The sequence below is a fragment of the Cydia fagiglandana genome, chromosome 11 (assembly GCF_963556715.1).
Source record: "Cydia fagiglandana chromosome 11, ilCydFagi1.1, whole genome shotgun sequence".
Classification (NCBI taxonomy): domain Eukaryota; kingdom Metazoa; phylum Arthropoda; class Insecta; order Lepidoptera; family Tortricidae; genus Cydia; species Cydia fagiglandana.
This window is the reverse complement of record NC_085942.1, coordinates 16,883,549-16,904,595: the sequence shown is the minus strand read 5'-3', so window position 1 is coordinate 16,904,595 and position 21,047 is coordinate 16,883,549. Positions and strand designations below refer to the sequence as shown.

At 38.5% G+C, this 21,047-nt stretch overlaps 2 protein-coding genes across 2 annotated transcripts in view; both read right to left on the bottom strand.

Moving 5' to 3' along the window:
* The window catches only part of LOC134669104 (pre-mRNA-splicing factor ATP-dependent RNA helicase PRP16), a 154,342-nt gene extending 154,015 nt beyond the window's left edge, over window positions 1-327 (bottom strand). The window contains exon 1 of the mRNA XM_063526639.1: window positions 202-327. Within this exon, the coding sequence (XP_063382709.1) occupies window positions 202-283 (82 nt within the window). The 5' untranslated portion in view covers window positions 284-327. The remainder of the gene's footprint in view (window positions 1-201) is intronic.
* Window positions 328-611: 284 nt separating this feature from the next.
* Window positions 612-19,239, bottom strand: LOC134668680 (pre-mRNA-splicing factor ATP-dependent RNA helicase PRP16-like). The gene is made up of 10 exons (XM_063526121.1): window positions 18,917-19,239; window positions 18,138-18,464; window positions 17,541-17,741; window positions 16,372-16,466; window positions 15,565-15,767; window positions 4,713-4,811; window positions 3,027-3,156; window positions 2,428-2,517; window positions 1,752-1,898; window positions 612-850 (listed from the first exon to the last, which is right to left on the bottom strand). The coding sequence occupies exons 1-10, from the start codon at window positions 19,237-19,239 to the stop codon at window positions 612-614; spliced, it is 1,854 nt and encodes a 617-aa protein (XP_063382191.1).
* Between the last annotated feature and the right edge of the window lie 1,808 nt (window positions 19,240-21,047).

The window sequence follows — 21,047 nt, the reverse complement described above, 5'->3', positions numbered from 1 at the left end:
ATATCTCATGAACCGTGATAGCTAGGCAGTTGAAATTTTCACAGATAATGGATTTCTGTTGCCGCTAAAAATAGCAAAAATAAATAGTTAAGTGGTGCTTCCATAAAATAAACGTGATTTTTTGCCGTTTTTTGCGTAATGGTACGGAACCCTTCGTGCGCGAGTTCGACTCGCACTTGGCCGGTACAGGGCATAACTTACCCAGCTTGGTGTTCATCTCGTCAGAGACTCGTTTAGCGACGGACATGGCGGCGACTCTGCGGGGTTGCGTGCACCCGATCATGCCGAGACGACTGTACCCCTCTTCCTGGAGGTATTGAGATAGTTGGGTCGAGAGAGAGAGAAAGAGTACGTAACTTACCCAGCTTGGTGTTCATTTCATCAGAGACTCGTTTAGCGACGGACATGGCGGCGACTCTGCGGGGTTGCGTGCACCGGATCATGCCGAGACAACTGTACCCCTCTTCGTGGAGGTATTGGGATAGCTAGATCGAGAGAGAAAGAAAGAAAGAGAAAAAGAGTAGGTAACTTACCCAGCTTAGTGTTCATCTCGTTAGAGACTCGTTTAGAGATAGACATGGCGGCGACTCTGCGGGGTTGCGTGCACCCGATCATGCCGAGAAGACTGAACCCTTCTTCGTGGAGGTATTGGGATAGTTGGGTCGAGAGAGAGAGAGAGAAAGAGTAGGTAACTTACCCAGCTTGGTGTTCATCTCGTCAGAGACTCGTTTAGCGACAGACATGGCGGCGACTCTGCGGGGTTGCGTGCACCCGATCATGCCGAGACGACTGTACCCCTCTTCGTGGAGGTACTGGGTCAGTTGGGTTGTTTTGCCGCTGCCGGTTTCACCTGAACAGATTTGAAAATGAGCGCTTTAGATAGGGCATTTAATTTATACAACAATATTTTGTTTTAAGAGCGTCCAGCTGGCGATCACGGAGCGGGCGTATGCACGCGAGTGCCATAGTAGGTAAAGCCAGTTGCACCGCAGAATAAATAATAGTACTAGGTACAGAAGACTCACTCTCTAACAAAACGCGTCTGTTACGATCAGCACAGATATGGCCGCTAGGTGGCGACAGCGCCACGCGTGGCTTATGGCTTTCCCCAAACTTGGGGTGGAACGGATGTACTTTTAGCTACCTGTAGCAAAGCCACGAAATCGCGGAGTGAGCCATGCCTGGTTGCACGCATCTGCGCCAGTTAGGGTGGTATTCCACTTATGTGCAATTTCTTTGTCCAATGTCAATGCGTCCTAACTCTCTCATTAAGCAAAATGTGAGACGCAATACACATTGGACCAAGATATTGGACAGATGGAATACAATACACCCTTGGTATTCCGAATGCATGCAGTAACTCACAATGTATGTCTTGACTTAGAAGTTAGGTAATAGTTTTCTGCAAATATTACTAGACTACAAAACTATACTACAGTTAGACCAAGAAAAGTCTGCAACGATTTTGACAGCATACACCCTTTAACCCACTTGCACCTTCCTACTAACCCCCGGTTATTAGGTTTAAGCGCTTAAACCTAATAACCTAATGTCAAATCGTACTGGTAACCATGGTAACTCCAGGTTTAACCGGTTATCCCCGGGTTAGTAGAATGGTGCAACGGGCCTCAGGTGGTGGTAACACTGGTAGAAATCTTCTTTGCTCCTGTATCGTCTTGTTCCTAACGAATGAAGACTTGGATTCCGGCTCTTTAGCGTCTTTACTTTAAAATTTACTGATTGAATCTTACCAACTATGATAACTACGTTGTTCTCACGTATGACTTGCATCAACTCCTCTCTCACGGCAAATACTGGTAGGAATCTTCTTTGCTCCTGTATCGTCTTGTTCCTAACGAATGAAGACTTGGATTCCGGCTCTTTAGCGTCTTTAGTTTCTGAAATAAGTAAATTTATATAAAATTTAAAACTTTCGCGTTTTGAACACATACTAAACTCACATTTATAGATGGGTCTTTAGCGAATTTGTTTTATTAACTTTTAGCTACCGACATTTCGACACAGGTTTCACTGGTCGTGGTCGCGGCTAACTAAAACACATGTAAATAAAGGTAATAAAATAAATTCGAGATAGACCCGTCTATAAATGTGTTATAAAGTAAAGGTCCCCGGACAGTATGGAAAATGTGGTTTCAGTTAAATATCTTGAGATTTTGATATGTTATAGATTTCAGAGTCCTGAACAAAAGTCTCTAGGGGTGCTACCACTGTTTCCGAATCCCTTTCAGGGTTTCGACTGATTCACTCGTGTGATACTATTATGAAACTCAGTGGGTTCGTTTCATAAACCCAGACTCGAGTTTTAATGCCTTTCATTATGCACAGTCACATAAACGACTATTAAGTATGTATTTTATGTATGTTTGAAGCACAAACATTAAAAAAGAAAAAAGTAGAAAGTCTTACCGCTGTCCACATGTTCGGCGTACTTATAGGCCTCCTTCGTAGGCCCGTCCTCGGGTTCGTCTTCTTTCTTTTGTATTCCCATGATGTTTCCTGTAAACAAAATGTATTATTGTTAAACTGTACCGATTAATTAATTTTTCCTACACAAGAGCCCGAGAAACTTAAGTTTAGAGTGTGTACTTAGATCCTATATACGTCTCACTCATTGCACAACAAACCACTGTTAAAACCGGCCAAGTGCGAGTCAGACTCGCGCACGAAGGGCTCCGTACCATTTCGCAAAAAAAAACGACAAACAAATCACGTTTGTTGTATGGGAGCCCCACTTAAATATTTATTATATTTTGTTATAGCGGCAACAGAAATACATCAACTGTGAAAATTTCAACTGACAGACAGACGGACAGACAAACGGACAGACGGACAGCGGAGTCTTAGTAATAGGATCGCGTTTTTGATTTTATTTGATAGTATTTTCTGAACCAAAACGATTTATTTTGGTTCAGAAAATACTATTACGAAATTACTTTCCAAATATCTTGTAAAGTCCGAGTTGCAAAATTGCAAAAAGGTGTTTAAACGTGAAATATTAAACTTACCGAGTTTAGTGCCCTCGAGTTTCCAGTGCTTCTTTTGAGCCTTCCGCCTTTCTTTTTCCAGCCTAAAAGCCTTCACCAGCGCCGAGCCTTTGCGCGCGTTCAGCGCCATGTCAGACGTAGGATCTTTCACCTGCAAATGGGTTATAAAATAAAGTTATTTATGATACTATGTATAAGTGACCCGTCCCGGCTTCGCACGGGTTGACAAATTATACACCTAAACCTTACTCAAGAGTCACTCTATTGATAGGTGAAAACCGCATGAAAATCCGTTTAGTAGGTAATCGCGAACAAACATAATCGATCGATCTCCGAGCAACACCGGGAAGGGAGTCGGCATTGGCACTATTTCCCCTCTGCCGAAGCACATGACCAATTGGGCATGCGCACAACTATAGCGCGGTGCGTACTCGCCCGTACACAAAAACAGATCGCGGTGTGCAAGATTAGAGTAGTCTTTGATGTGTGTATTTGTGTCGTCATTACAGATTGGATTTTGTACGTAGTGAGTGAGAAGTGTGAATGTGTGCACGCAAAAAATGGCAGAATGATATGTACGGTAAGATATCACTTGGGCTCCTCCCTTCCGACGTGTCGGAAGCCGGTGTTGTTCGAAGGTTTCGATATGTTTGGCCACTTCGGCTAAACTGTTTGATGCTGATGGTGACTTGTCCCACCGCCGACGATAAGCGAGTAGAACGATAAACTAGAAACGAGTGGGCGAGCGGCGAGAAGCGAGTGTTAGCTCCAATAGTTTTGTCGCTCGGCTATTGGCGAGTGTTCGAGCACAAAACAGATAGGTACAGAAATCAACCTACATACAAAGCGCGCTCGAGCAACGCACACATAGACACTGCTCACGGACACGATATCTCGGACCAGTTGGGACCAGTGCGAGCGCGAGTACCATCCGCTTGAGACACGCGTCTGTGAACTTTTTTGTGCAATAATGGAGAAACAAAACAAAAAGTTATTATAACTGTACAGTGGACGGTTGTTTAAATTCAACATTAAACGGTGAATTGTCGTTTTTTAAGCTACCAGTGGTTTCAGAGAGAATGCGTATGCGAATTTATTACATTGTACATGAGAATGCGAATTTATTACACTTAAAAATATAATAATCGTGTATTTCGCCAATCTCGGAATCATCGCAAGATAGTTTCTGTGGCAAATTTGTAATATAACAATGACATTAAAATTAAAATTCCTATTTGAGTTATTAATGTTATTATTAATCTATATTTCCATTCTTCCCGTTTCATCCTCAACAATAAATCAAACAACTAAATACGAGATACGATATGATAGATACGAGTGCCTACCACGATAGTTTTTTGTGCATAAGTCATAGTTCGCAACAATCGCAACCCTAGAGCGACCGCCGAGCGTAGGTATGAAAAGTAAAGTACATACATGTGATTGACTTCTGTACTTATCTATTTTGTGGTTCGAGCGAGCATCGCCGAGCTAGTACCGCTGAGCTAGTATTCTCTTATCGCGGCGACAAACTAGTTGAGCGAGTGTTGTCGCCGGCAGTGTGAACAGCCAGCGATGAACTATTAATATATGTGTCTCTTTTACTAACACAGGATCCTAATCTTTTGTTCGTTTCTTGGGCGAGAAAATCGCCGATAGTTAATCGCTTACTCGCTTTTGGTGGGACAAGTATGAGGCAATACTCACCGGTATGACAGGTTCTGGCTGCTTTGTGAAGACGATGCGACCGTCAAGGAAGGGAGGCACGATGTTGTGAACAAGCAGATGTACTCGGTCTACGCTTTCCTGTAAACAAATAAATAAATTTACAGAAATTACGTTTTTCGCCTTATTACAAGGGAGTAAGGTGCAAAAGAAATGTCTTTGACGTCGACTGTATATATGGTGCTACTTTACCCCACTAGGGCCCATTTGCACCATTCTACTAACCCGGGGATAACCGGTTAAACCTGGAGTTACCATGGTTACCAGTACTATTTTACATTAGGTTATTAGGTTTAACCACTAGTAGAAGAGCCGGCCGCAAATTTTCTAACCGACTTGATACCACGATGAAATACACAATGGGAAACCATAAAAGTGATGCTAAGTCCGAATTCGATAGTCTGCCACGGCGGAACTTGCCGAAAGTACGAAAAAGAAGGCCACTTCCGGTGCGAAAAAAGGGGGCTGATTTAACCCATCTGATACCGAAATAATAGTTATGGCAGCAGTTAGAAATTTACATGTAGACACATAAAAGCGAAGTCTGCCAGTATTTTTTTTGCCGGAAGTGCTTGGCAGACGCTCTCAAAGGTGGCCAGCGGGACCCCTAATTTAACCCATCTGATACCACCATGAAACCAATTCCAGTCGGTAGGTATGAACCCTCATGTCAGGAATATATAAGTCTGCCAAGGCTTTTCCTGCCGAAACACCTTGGCAGACGAGATTATGTAAGCAAGGTCGGCATCGGTTACCCTACACTAACCCATCTGATACCACCATGAAACCAATTCCAGTCGGTAGGTACGAACCCCCATTTTAGGAATATATAAGTCTGCCAAGGTTTTTCCTGCCGAAACACCTTGGCAGACGAGATTATAAACAAGATGACCATCGGTTACCGTACACTAACCCATCTGATACCGCCATGAAACCAATTCCAGTCGGTAGGTATGAACCCTCATTTCAGGAATATATAAGTCTGCCAAGGCTTTTCCTGCCGTAACACCATGGCAGACGAGATTATGTAAGCAAGGTCGGCATCGGTTACCCTACACTAACCCATCTGATACCACCATGAAACCAATTCCAGTTGGTAGATATGAACCCCCATTTTAGAAATATATAAGTCTGCCAAGGTTTTTCCTGCCGAAACACCTTGGCAGACGAGATTATAAGCAAGATGACCATCGGTTACCGTACAGTAACCCATCTGATACCACCATGAAACCAATTCTAGTCGGTAGGTATGAACCCTCATTTCAGGAATTTATAAGTCTGCCAAGGCCTTTCCTGCCGAAACACCTTGACAGACGAGATTATGTAAGCAGCATCCACATACGAGGGATCCGTATTTTGGGATTATACAGATTACGGACATTATTAATAGCTGTAGGCTTATTTATTACTTTATGCTTATACATATTTGTATATTATTATGTTATTAATAAAATATATTTATAATTTATTAAACCTAAACTTAATACATTGGGAATTCATTACCTGCTTACGGCAGTAGTAGGGATAAGTGGGTCAGTTCTGGCTCACTGAGCCAGGCCAACAGTCCCTCCCCCTTTTTTCCCTTGTTGAGGCCCTGCAACCTTGCCTTGAACCCAAACTAATGTCATTGTAGCTCGAATCTAACCTAATCTATTTTTATTGCTTTTAGAATATTTCAATTATCTACTTTTGCAAAGTTAAAGGTTGAAATCTCTATTTCGCAAAATGGAATTTTAATGTGACTTTAATGTATGTGCAGTCTACTTAGTAATTGGGTTTAAAGATATAAAAACACACATTTATTTCCTATCCTAAGTATCCTATCCTATGTTTATTCAAATAATATTCTGAACATATATAGTAATTAGACTGGTCATATTTTTCATAAAATCTATTTCGACTGGCAAAGCATATAACTTTTTGGCAACCGGGTTTTTTAACCTAATTAGATCCCGCTGAATCCGAATTTGCCGGTTGCTCGATCGAAATCTTGACCGGAAGTGAGATATTTGACATTAAAGGTCCCTTTTTTTCGTTTTTCGTAAATAACTCTTAAACGGTGGCACATAGCAAAAAATGTTCTATAACATAAGTATTCTGCATAAAATTGCCTACAAGAAAGATTCAGTACAATTTTTCGCTAGGATCAATATTCAAAGAGATTTTAACGCGGGAAATTTAATTATAATCACTTCTAAGGTCCCGTTTTTTAGGTTTTCGTAAATAACTCATAAACGGTGGCCAATATCAAAAAATGTTGTTAGACGTTAATAATCTACACAAAATTTTGAACAAAAAAGATTCAGTATACTTTTCGCAGGGATCAATATTTAAAAAGATAATAAAGAGGGAAAGTTAATTATAATAAATTCTAAGGTTCCTTGTTTTTATTTTTTCGTTAATAATTTGAAAAGTATGACTCATAGCAAAATAAAAACTTATACATAAATAATAAACGTAAAATTTCCTACAAGAAACATGCAGAACACTTTTCGCTAGGATCAATATTTAAAAAGACAAAGCAGCGGGTAAGTTAATTATAATCAATTTTAAAGTCCCTTTTTAGTTTTTTGTAAATAACTCGTAAACGGTGTCCCATAGCGAAATAGGTTTTTAAGAATAAATTATCTACATAAAATTTCCTCCAAAAAACATCTAGAACACTTTTCTCTAGGATCAATATTTCAAGCGATATTAAAGGAAGAAAGTTAATTACAATCAGTTCACAGGTCACTTTTTTTAGTTTTTCGTAAATAACTCGTAAACGGTGGCCCGTTGCAAAACAATATTCTACATAAAATTGTCCACAAAAAAGGTTCTGTACACTTTTTCGCTACGATCAATATTTAAAGAGATATTAAAGGGGGTAAGTTAATTATAATCAATTTCCAGGTCCCTATTTTTAGGATTTCGCAAATGACTCGTAAAATAAGCCTCATAGCAAAATAAGTTCTTAATGTTCTTGTAAATAAATAATCGATATAAAAATTTCTACGAAAGACATATGGAACGCTTTTCTCTTTTTAGGGTTCCGTACCTCAAAATGAATAAAAACCGGCCAAGCGCGAGTCGGACTCGCCTTGCAAGGGTTCCGTACATTACCCAATTTTTAACAGTGTATTTTATATGTTAAACGCGAGTGAATTGCCTTTAAAAAACCTGTAGGGATCGGTTCAAAAACTAAGTAATGTCCGACTCGCGCTTGACTACATAATTCTAATAGGTTTTTCTGTCATCTATAGATTCTATTCTGTATATCTTTTCAAAATTTTAGACCCAGTAGTATCGGAGATAAAGCCCCCTTCCCCAAAATAAAACATTAAAATACAAAAAAATACCCCCCCCCCCCCTTTATCTCCGAAACTACTGGGTCTAAATTTTGAAAATAAAATAAAATAAAATAGTTCTTTACCTATATAGACGTAAACCTAAAAATAGGGACCTGGAAATTGATTATAATTAACTTACCCCCTTTAATACCTCTTTAAATATTGATCGTAGCGAAAAAGTGTACAGAACCTTTTTTGTGGACAATTTTATGTTTAATATTTATGTAGAATATTGTTTTGCAACGGGCCACCGTTTACGAGTTATTTACGAAAAACTAAAAAAAAGTGACCTGTGAACTGATTGTAATTAACTTTCTTCCTTTAATATCGCTTGAAATATTGATCCTAGGGAAAAGTGTTCTAGATGTTTTTTGGAGGAAATTTTATGTAGATAATTTATTCTTAAAAACCTATTTCGCTATGGGACACCGTTTACGAGTTATTTACAAAAAACTAAAAAGGGACTTTAAAATTGATTATAATTAACTTACCCGCTGCTTTGTCTTTTTGAATATTGATCCTAGCGAAAAGTGTACTGCATGTTTCTTGTAGGAAATTTTACGTTTATTATTTATGTATAAGATTTTTTTTTCTATGAGTCATACTTTTTAAATTATTTACGAAAAAATAAAAACAAGGAACCTTAGAATTTAGTATAATTAACTTTCCCTCTTTATTATCTTTTTAAATATTGATCCCTGCAAAAAGTGTACTGAATCTTTTTTGTTCAAAATTTTGTGTAGATTATTATCGTCTAACAACATTTTTTGATATTGGCCACCGTTTATGAGTTATTTACGAAAACCTAAAAAACTGGAACTTAGAAGTGATTATAATTAAATTTCCCGCGTTAAAATCTCTTTTAATATTGATCCTAGCGAAAAATTGTACTGAATCTTTCTTGTAGGCAATTTTATGCATATTACTTATGTAATAGAACATTTTTTGCTATACACCACCGTTTAAGAGTTATTTACGAAAAACGAAAAAAACGGACCTTTAATGTCAAATATCTCACTTCCGGTCAAGATTTCGATCGAGCAACCGGATCGGATTCAGCGGGGTCTAATTAGGTTAAAAAACCCGGTTTCCAAAAAGTAATATGATTTGCCAGTCGCATCAAGAAGGAGAGCGATTTTGAATTTTTTTGTCTAGTCTAAATATCATTACTTATTCTGTGTACAGTGGAGAAAACGAATGAAATTATGCAATTTGATTTTGCTATTTTTAAATAAAGAGTAACTAAACAGTATTTTCCACAGTTGTTGGTAATGATACCATCTCTTACAATTTCTCTTCATGAACATTTTATGATACCTAACCTTCCAGTTTTCGCCCGAATTGATCAAAAAATTCACCAACTCCATTTACACCAACCAAATAGAAAACGGGTCCGTGTCCGAATTCGTGATCTCGAGTCCGGGTCCGCGTCCGGGTCCAGGTTCAGGTAGAAGTCGAATTCAAAATCTTGCTTGTTTTGCCAGTGGGGTAACTTGCTTAACAATCAATTAGAAAAAGACAAGTCGTCGAGGAGTTCCGTTCTGATCACCATCAGCAATACCACTTCATCAAATGCCACTGTTCTTAATGTAAATCCTTGTTTGCCTGATGAAAATACAAGAGTCACTATACAATGCCATTAAGATTTGTAGAGTTCCCTCGATTCCTTATGGATCCCATCATCAGAACTTGAGCTTCACGAAAATATGACTTAAAAATCTAACGTGCTTAACAAACATAACGAAGACACATCCCCAAACATGAGCTATGCGTCGTTGAAGAGTTCCATTCTGATCATCATCAGCAGTTTCACTTCATCAAATGTCACAATTCTGAATGTAAATGCTTGGTTTGTTTAAAATACACCAGTATCACTATATGTTAGGGTGGTTCAAAAAACATTTTTTTTTCCTAAGGGGCACCCCCTTATTTTGTTAGACTTATTATGTTGATAAATTGAGATTATAGTTGAGATAAATTAAGAAACTTGGTGTAAAAGTTTCTTAATTTGTCTCAACTTTACTTCGTTTTTTTTAGCATTAGAAATTAGGTAAACAATCTTGATGTGTCGTCTGCTTTCATAAGTAATAGTTTTTGAATTTTGAAAAGCGTTTTTCAATTAAAAGACATGCTAAGATCGCTTACCTTCTTGCAAGTTCTTTCTAATGCTAAAAAAACGGACTATACAATGGGAAGGAAACCGCATGAAAATCCGTCCAATCGTTTTTGAGTTTATCGCGAACATACAAACAAACACACATACAGACAGACGCGGCGGGGGACTTTGTTTCATAATATGTAGTGATATATTTCATAACCATAAAACTACCACATTTTTAACAAACTAAGGAGAACAAATTCAATATTTTCACAAGTCATTATTATATAGAAGTGACTAACTTACCACTTCAGATAATTTAACAGTAATATCATCAATATGATATTAAACAAAGCACCATTCGCTCCGGCCGCCGCCGGCTACATTTACATTTCATTTTTTCATGCAAAAGGCACCAAGGAAGATCCGCGGGTAAATTTAATGGCGAAAACGATGTCCATATTTTGTTATTTTGGTATAATTATAAGAATTATCACTAGGTATTAGGTATTAGAGAACTAAAATTAGCTACAGCGACGTACGAACGAACAAAATAAATAAAAATATGTCACAATCATAATTTGTCAGTCCGAAGTCGTTTACAAATAATGTTAATAAAAAGTATTGCAAATTCAAATCGTTATAATTTACATCTACATGTTTATTTTAAATAAAAAAATAAAATAAAAATCATTTATTTCGGACCACAGAAATCCATAACAGGTTAGTAAACATGTACATGCAGAGCTTGTAATTTAGACTATGTTAGTACTTAATTTATTTGATACCTATCTACCTACTACATTTCATCATAGGGAGCTAAGGAACGGTGCAGGTTCGACCAGTGCTGCATATAGCGACTATCGAGCCTACCCGCTATCACACTCAGGATACTGTTGCTACTGTCAAGCACTCTGCGACGCGTCGCGGCGGCACGCTTTCTTATTAGCAGAGAAGCTGTCTACCTGCGCGTCCGCGAACATGCCTGACGCGCTGCAGAAGCGTGGCAGACGCAACAGCACCCTGAAGGCGTTGTTAAACTGAACCCGTAGGGCGCTGATCGATCTTTGCGAATAATTAGCCCACAGGCTGCAGCTATAAAGGGAGGTACAGTAGGCTCTAAAGAGTGTAATTTTGACCTGAGCTGTACAGCCTCTGAACCAACTTTTACCTATGCAAATTATACTTACTTTTTATTTAATAAACTTGAAACTTATTGAAATGATCATATATTGTGTACGCTACAGTATTATATTTCAATAATATTTTAGTCACTAAAGGATTACTGTTTATAAGCAAGCTTCGTAAATGCCTGTCTGGTATACAGAGTGCGTACCGCGATCCATGTTCGTCATGTTGCCTCCCTGTCACACTTACGTACAAATTTACAAGTGCAACAGAGAAGCAACACGACGAACTTCCTTTTGGTGACTGATTTCTCGCGCCATTTGTCAAGTAAGTTAGGATCAAAAAGGCTTAAGATGTATGAAAGCTTGCAGCGCTTACGCTTGTTGTCTTTCGTGTTTAATTTTTAACGTATTTTCGGTGGTGACGCGAGGCGATATTGAAGTACGGCGCGTGTCTGTCTTACTCCCTCTTTGGGTATTTCTAATTCATTGTTTCATTTTGAAAGGATTTTTGAGGTGTTGACGTCACAGCGAGGCAGTGAATGGTACAAACTCAACGCATTTCTCGGTGGACCTTTTGTCGTTGCAATAAGGTTTGTAGTTCGGCAGTTGACAGTGTGGGCCATTACTCGTTTCTTCATTTGAGACATTTTGAATTTTGTATGTCGGCGAGCAGGCGAGCACCTAGCGCCTCGTGCCATCCAGGGACTCTTTTGCAAGTTGTGAGGAGCGTTGAGTTTTTGAGGTTCGCGAGTGAATTTGAAAGGATAAGAGTTTTTTTGAAATTTGAAGTGTGTGAATGATTTGTGTGGCAAGAGGTGTTTGTGATGCGCGCGAGTAAATGAGTAAAATGAATAGAGGAGTGAAGTAAGACATTTTTGCGGTATGAAGTACTGCGACAAATTAACAAAATGAGTGGTACAAATGAGGTGCCTCGCGAGTGAGCGACTCAACACTAATTTCAACGTGGTTAAGCACCACCTTGTATAGTATACAAGGTGGTGCTTAACCACGTTGAAATTTTGTATGTTGTTTGAAACCCAACAAAAAGAGTAATTATGATTCAGAATTTTATTTAAAATATCTGGTTTCACACTATTTGCACATGTGATGTATAAGTTTTGAAGTAGAAAAACATTTTCTTTCAAAATAATATCTTTTAAATCACACTTTCAAATAATGTGAAAACTACTACTTACATAAAAATCAAAAAAATAGTAACTTATATATTTTTTTGATTTCATACAATTTGAAAAATTTCAATGTGTTTGAGCACCCCCTTGTAGTTAAGATTGCAAGATGCTTGGCGTATTTTGTCAACATAATAAGTGTAACAAAATGAGGGGGTGCCGCTTCTTCTAGCTAGAGTTTGAATTTTTCCCATACAAACGTGAACCACCCTTACAAGATTTGAAGAGTGCCCTCGATTCCTCATAAATCTCACCATCAGAACTGGGTTTTGACAAAGACGGAACCAATCTGTATGTATATACTTACAAGTTACAACTCAACTAAAAAAATATTTTTCAATATCGATCCCAAAATGACGGAGATATCAAACATTAAAAAACCGAATTAATATCTCCTTTTTAGGGTTCCGTAGCCAAATGGCAAAAAACGGAACCCTTATAGATTTGTCATGTCTGTCTGTCTGTCCGTCCGTATGTCACAGCCACTTTTTTCCGAAACTATAAGAACTGTTGAAACTTGGTAAGTAGATGTATTCTGTGAACCGCATTAAGATTTAAACACAAAATTTATGTATAAGATTTTTTTTTCTATGAGTCATACTTTTTAAATTATTTACGAAAAAATAAAAACAAGGAACCTTAGAATTTAGTATAATTAACGTTCCCTCTTTATTATCTTTTTAAATATTGATCCCTGCAAAAAGTGTACTGAATCTTTTTTGTTCAAAATTTTGTGTAGATTATTATCGTCTAACAACATTTTTTGATATTGGCCACCGTTTATGAGTTATTTACGAAAACCTAAAAAACTGGACCTTAGAAGTGATTATAATTAAATTTCCCGCGTTAAAATCTCTTTTAATATTGATCCTAGCGAAAAATTGTACTGAATCTTTCTTGTAGGCAATTTTATGCATATTACTTATGTAATAGAACATTTTTTGCTATGTGCCACCGTTTAAGAGTTATTTACGAAAAACGAAAAAAAGGGACCTTTAATGTCAAATATCTCACTTCCGGTCAAGATTTCGATCGAGCAACCGGCAAATTCGGATTCAGCGGGATCTAATTAGGTTAAAAAACCCGGTTGCCAAAAAGTTATATGCTTTGCCAGTCGAAATAGATTTTATGAAAAATATGACCAGTCTAATTACTATATATGTTCAGAATATTATTTGAATAAACTTAGGATAGGATACTTAGGATAGGAAATAAATGTGTGTTTTTATATCTTTAAACCCAATTACTAAGTAGACTGCACATACATTAAAGTCACATTAAAATTCCATTTTGCGAAATAGAGATTTCAACCTTTAACTTTGCAAAAGTAGATAATTGAAATATTCTAAAAGCAATAAAAATAGATTAGGTTAGATTCGAGCTACAATGACATTAGTTTGGGTTCAAGGCAAGGTTGCAGGGCCTCAACAAGGGAAAAAAGGGGGAGGGACTGTTGGCCTGGCTCAGTGAGCCAGAACTGACCCACTTATCCCTACTACTGCCGTAAGCAGGTAATGAATTCCCAATGTATTAAGTTTAGGTTTAATAAATTATAAATATATTTTATTAATAACATAATAATATACAAATATGTATAAGCATAAAGTAATAAATAAGCCTACAGCTATTAATAATGTCCGTAATCTGTATAATCCCAAAATACGGATCCCTCGTATGTGGATGCTGCTTACATAATCTCGTCTGTCAAGGTGTTTCGGCAGGAAAGGCCTTGGCAGACTTATAAATTCCTGAAATGAGGGTTCATACCTACCGACTAGAATTGGTTTCATGGTGGTATCAGATGGGTTACTGTACGGTAACCGATGGTCATCTTGCTTATAATCTCGTCTGCCAAGGTGTTTCGGCAGGAAAAACCTTGGCAGACTTATATATTTCTAAAATGGGGGTTCATATCTACCAACTGGAATTGGTTTCATGGTGGTATCAGATGGGTTAGTGTAGGGTAACCGATGCCGACCTTGCTTACATAATCTCGTCTGCCATGGTGTTACGGCAGGAAAAGCCTTGGCAGACTTATATATTCCTGAAATGAGGGTTCATACCTACCGACTGGAATTGGTTTCATGGCGGTATCAGATGGGTTAGTGTACGGTAACCGATGGTCATCTTGTTTATAATCTCGTCTGCCAAGGTGTTTCGGCAGGAAAAACCTTGGCAGACTTATATATTCCTAAAATGGGGGTTCGTACCTACCGACTGGAATTGGTTTCATGGTGGTATCAGATGGGTTAGTGTAGGGTAACCGATGCCGACCTTGCTTACATAATCTCGTCTGCCAAGGTGTTTCGGCAGGAAAAGCCTTGGCAGACTTATATATTCCTGACATGAGGGTTCATACCTACCGACTGGAATTGGTTTCATGGTGGTATCAGATGGGTTAAATTAGGGGTCCCGCTGGCCACCTTTGAGAGCGTCTGCCAAGCACTTCCGGCAAAAAAAATACTGGCAGACTTCGCTTTTATGTGTCTACATGTAAATTTCTAACTGCTGCCATAACTATTATTTCGGTATCAGATGGGTTAAATCAGCCCCCTTTTTTCGCACCGGAAGTGGCCTTCTTTTTCGTACTTTCGGCAAGTTCCGCCGTGGCAGACTATCGAATTCGGACTTAGCATCACTTTTATGGTTTCCCATTGTGTATTTCATCGTGGTATCAAGTCGGTTAGAAAATTTGCGGCCGGCTCTTCTACTACACTTAACCCCAGGTTAGTGGGATAGTGCAAGTGGGCCTAGTGCGATAATTGGTACATTACGTGATTATGTCGAAAATTTAAAGGCCCATTATATGTACTGTAAAACGTTGTACGATACCTGTGCGAATAGGTAATACGCAACTCATGTTGATTTTAAACACCCCCTTCGATCGTGTTTTAATTAATCGCCACTCGTTGCTAATTTCCTATTTTTCGCACTTGTATCGTAACGTATGTACTATAACGGAATACGTAGTATTTATATGGCGTGTTGAGGAATAATTTCAGTATACTGGGTCAAATTGACCCGGTACATGAAGAATATAGCGGGCTTAGAGACTGTACCGGGTCAAATCGACCCAGTAAATGATCGTACCTCGTCCATGTCACTGTTAACATTAACAGCGTGCACAACTCCACTAGTCAGCATTCTGTTCCGCTCCCACAGCTCGTTGTCTCTGTCGCTCTGCTGCCGTTGGGCGGACACTTTGCGATTGCGTCTCTTTTCAATCTGCTCTTCTTTCTTGGCTATGTATTCGGAGCTCGCGCCAGCGAAGGGGTCGGATTCGTCGGTTTCGCCTGTCAACAAACAAGAATAACAGTAGATTCGTTAGTCAAGGGATGAAATGAGTGCTTTCATCTGATTTAAAACTATCTAGTATTCATTTAGAGTATGAGAAAAGTAAAATACTTACATGTGATGTGAATTTTACAGAACATAACTAAGTATAAACTTTTAGTATTTCTTGAGGTAACTTTGACTTAGCAATTGAGTCAAAGGATAGTTATTTATGGAATCCGGAGTTAAATATTAAAATATAAATTAGCTTCTACTAAGTCTTATAAAACTTGCTAACTAAAGTCCCTAGTAAATTCATCATTTTTGACAGTTCCAATATGGCGGTTTGTTTACATAGTTAGCAAGTTCCATAGAATGACACTTTATAGGAAGTTATGTATGTAACTATGCATGTACTAGGTACACAATTTTTTACATATCTTCTGCAGTCTATACTGCAATGGTTCTTTTAGCATTCCCGGAAACCATTAAGACTTATCTCAATAAAAAGGTTCCGTCACACAGGCGCGTTTTCCGGGCGGGGTGAGCGTTTTATATGTAAAAGCGGCGCGCCGCCCGCAAAACGGGCCTGTGTGACGGAGCCTTAAGTGAAATGCATCATACCTTCTCCCATGTTGTACCATTCACGGTCGAGTTTCTTCTCCGCCTCCTGCCAGTCAGGGTCATCAACATCCATACCGCGACGAGAGCTCACCCATCTATAAAAATGAAAAGGAGAATTAATTCCTCAACCGCAAACTCTGTTAAGAATCCCCAGCAAGGCCGAATTTTACCTGCCCATACAAACGCCATAATGTGCATTTGTATTAAGTACCCATCCCATGATACTTATTGTACGATATCTGTTTAGTGTACCTAATAAAGTAAAATAAATAAATAAATAAAACGCAGTTTCGTTCTCATTTTAAAACTACAATACAATGCAAATACTCTTTATTGCACACCTCATTACAGAAAACAATACAAATAATACAGGAAGAAGAGGTTAAACAACAGGCGGTCTTATCGCTAAAAAGCGATCTCTTCCAGACATCCTTTAGGTAGCGGAAATTAATAAATTTATGTCGTGTCAGCAGGAGTTTCTTATTCAATATAAGAATTATATAAGAATTTAATATACAAATAAAAATAAAATAAGATACATATACATACACATATACAGACAGAACTACGAGTTGGATTGCAATGAATCTATATCTATATCTATAATCTATGCCTGTGATCAATTTAATAGCTCCAGTTTATAAAAAAACGAATTAGAGCAAGAACAAGTTTTGTATGAATAACTTAATATCACTGTATATTTTTAACTATGGTTTCGAAGCTACATAAACTATATAAAAGGCATACATAAACCTTGTCCTATTGTAGGTATATAGTTTCAGATCTAAGCTAGTCGTTTTAAAATGAGAGCGTAATTACGTTTGTATGGAGAACCGAGCTTGCTGAGCTCATAAGGCATTATTTAGTAAGAAAGAAAGAGAATATACCATGCATTTGGGAGGGACAGCATGATTTATGATTATTATGAATTTTATTTGTCCCTGCTTTTGTTGGGCAGTGAAAATTCTGTATTAAATACTCCTCATGTCGCCCACAACATAAAATTATAGCCAAGAAAGTTAGAATCTTGTATTTTTATTGGGTTGAAAATTATACGAGACAAATGAAATGCTACCTACTTAGTTTTTAATTAAGGTTGACATTCCATTGAAACTGTGTGTAGGTACATCCTAATGTACACTGGGTGCAACGAGTTTAAAAGTACTTACTTGTGAGGAGTAGCTCTAGGAGTATTCTCATAAGGCCGTCCCTTGTAATCTCTCAAAGGCCTCCGCTGGGATCTCTCGGAACTCGGACCCAGGTCTCTCGGCTTGGGTGTTGGGAAGTCCCAAGTGGATTTGCGCGGTGGCGCCCTGTCATCATCATCATCGTCCCAGGCTGTGCTTTCTGGGGGCTTCAGGACTTTCAAGCTGAAATTAAATTGGGAAAATTTAAGGAGTTGCATATTACAGGAAAAACATTAATAATTCCAAATATGTACTTTATAATGTCTGATAAAACATGGATAAAACTGGAAATGGATTCTAGGTTTCTAAAATAATATGATGATTTCTAATTAAAAGTTCATATGGGGATTGAATAAACTGCTAAAATGTAAATTGCAGTCATCTTTTTTTAAATCAAGTTAGGCCAAATCCTAAGACAAATTCCATTTCCATTTGTTTGAGAAAAAAAAAGATAAATAATTCAATGGAATGGAAGATTTTTGTATTTATTCCACTTTTTTATTTATTAAGGTTATATCAAATTTTTACCTGTGTCATAATTAAAATATAGTTATACATATATAAAATTGAAATATTTACTTTGGAGTCCTAGGTTCATCTTTGAACCGTGGCTCATAATAGCTCCTCCTAGAGCTATCTCTATTACTCCTTTCACTATCTCTATCCCTCCTGTCACTTCTATCACTTCTGTCACTTCTATCATAGTTTCTCCTCTCACTATCTCTGTCCCTGTCTCGCCTGTCGTCTTTCCTTCTATCTCTATCTTTGTCTCTTCTGTCGCCTTTGTCACGGTCGCGGCGGTCATAACGGTGACGGTAGTATAAATCATCTTCATCTTTTGAGCGAGACTTTTTCTCCTCCTGAGTGGAATTGTGGACTCCTTTCTCTTTTGACTCTTTTTCTTTTCTGTAATAAATAAATTACAGTTTACATCGGTAATTTTAAACCTTTGAATAATATGGAATGTCTTTGAAATTCATATTTAATCTTCAAAAACGTATAATTAGCAAAATTCTGAAAGGGAATTATATGCATTTATTGTATATTCTAATTCTATTGTCTCCAATACCCAAAGGTTGTCTAGAAGAGATCGCTTTTAAGCGATAAGACTGCCTGTTATTACTTCTACCCAATTGTTTTTGTTTATGTTACTGTATATTTTTGTAAACTATGTGAGGTGTGCAATAAAGAGTATTGTAATAATCTGCAAACTATAATCTATCATAATATCTGATTAACAGAAATCTATTTAGTCGAAATTAAAGATTAAAAAACTAGGATTTCGCAAAAATCTATTGCATTGCACCACGAAAACAAACAACATAACCTCAAAGCAAACAAACAAAAACGTGATTTACCTTTGAGTTCGTTCTAATTGCCTTAAAACAGCCGCCTCCGAGATACCACCAGTGTACGTCGGAGTTTCCTCATTATGTTTCCTATATTTACGTTCTTTTACACCAGAAGTAGCAGGTTTCTCATCCTCTTCATTTTCATCTTGTTGAAAGGATATTAGCCTGTTTTGCTTGCGTTTAGCTGCTGCTAGCTTATCTAGACCTAGCAACGAAGGCCTTGCAAACTGGAATTCTGCTGGTTGGTCCTTCTTTTTGATGATTAAGCCGCCAACAGTATCGCCAGACGTGCCCTCTAAACGATGAAGGTTTTCTTCATTGTCCGACATCTTGAGATGTTTTCATCAAACACAATAATTTATGAAAGCCGGCAAATGAGAATTACATGGCTCGATTGATATTGAATTATCAGGTTATGGTACAAAAATACAAATAAATAAGCGCGGAAAAAAGACGCAATCTTGGTTTGACGCGTTTGACGTTTGAGTCGACTGGCACGAGTCCGGTTAATACACGACCAAATAATGTACAGCCCAATAATAGGCGTCCACTTTTTTGGATGCGTATTATTGGGTTGTACACTACTGCCCTGTTCAAAGAGTGGCTTCGTATTATTGGCACGGACCGAGCTTGTACACCCTGATAACGCTCAACCCAATAATACACGACCCAATAATACGAATCCATTTAGTGGACGCCGAATATTGGTCGCATATTATTGGCCCGTACCGATAATGTTCGACCCGGGATTGCTCAACCCAAGAATGTACAGCCCAATAATTGGCGTCCACTTTTCGCTCCACACCACAGACTATAAATATTTGACACATAGAGTGATATTCTAGGGATGGGGCGACGATTTTTAAGTTTACGATTCAGTAATGTTGCCATGCGCAAAAAATAAGCAGATAATGGTAAGGTTAAGTAGCTAACATATTATCGCACCGCACCGCGATCTTGGTGCATCGCGCCCATAAGTAAGAGCGAGAAAGAGATATATTTTTCTTCAGCCCGCTCCAGACTATGCGCGTGAATCGCGGGCGAAGCCGCGAACGCGAGTGTGGAGTCGATTTCGCTGTCTGCGAACATCGACGCCACACTTGCGTTCGCGGCTTCGCGCCGCAATTCGCGCACGAGTGTGGAGGGGGCTTTCCAGACGGAAACAATTGTTCGATCCATGAAATGTATACTTGGTCAAGCAGATCTGGTCAGTAGAAAAAGGCGGCAAGTTTGAAAAATTTAGGCGCGTAGGGATCTCTTCCCATAGAAAATTTGAATTTCGCGCCTTTTTTTATTGATAAGATTTGCAAACCAGCTATAATTAGAATAGAATGACAGAGAAAGGTGCCTGCAATTTGCACGCACCGCGACCCTTCGCACCGGTAAGTGAGGGCGAGAAAAAGATATCTGTTTCTCGCTCTCATTCATGAGTGCGACGCACCAGGGTCGCGGTGCGGTGCGATAGTGTGTTAGCTACTTTAAATGAGTATAGTTTTCCTGGTTCTTAGGCCCCGTTCGCACGACAGCTTTTTCAACGCGCGTTAAAAAAAGCGTTTGAATGACACAAATGGATAACCATTTATGTATTCACACGACAACGGTGACGCTTTTATTCAGTGTTGTTGGATTTTAGACTTTAAGCTTTGGTCGTTAAGTCGAATTTAGAGTGCGACCAGATTCAAGCGCTTTTTTAACGCGCGTTGAAAAAGCTGTCGTGCGAATGGGGGCTTACTGACTGTCAAATTGGTTTGACCAGAGATACATATGTTTGACGAACTATAATTAAGTCTTCGTCACACAGGCGCGTTTTACGGGTGGCGCGCGAGCGGGGCGTGAGCGTTTTATATGTAAAGTAGCTATAGGTGGTCAAGCAAATCTTGTCAGTAAAAAAAGGCGTGAAATTAAAATTTTCTATGGGACGATATCCCTTCACGCCTACATTTTTCCAATTTGCCGCCTTTTTCTACTAACAAAGAAAAGAGATATACGTTTCTCGCTCTCACTTATGAGTGCGACACTCCAAGGTCAGGGTGCGGTGCGATAGTCTGTTAAGCCCCCCATTCACACTCTACCTTGTAGTTCGCCTCGTAATCCGCCTCGTTGGGTAGGATCGTGTATGGGGGTTGCGGACTACGAG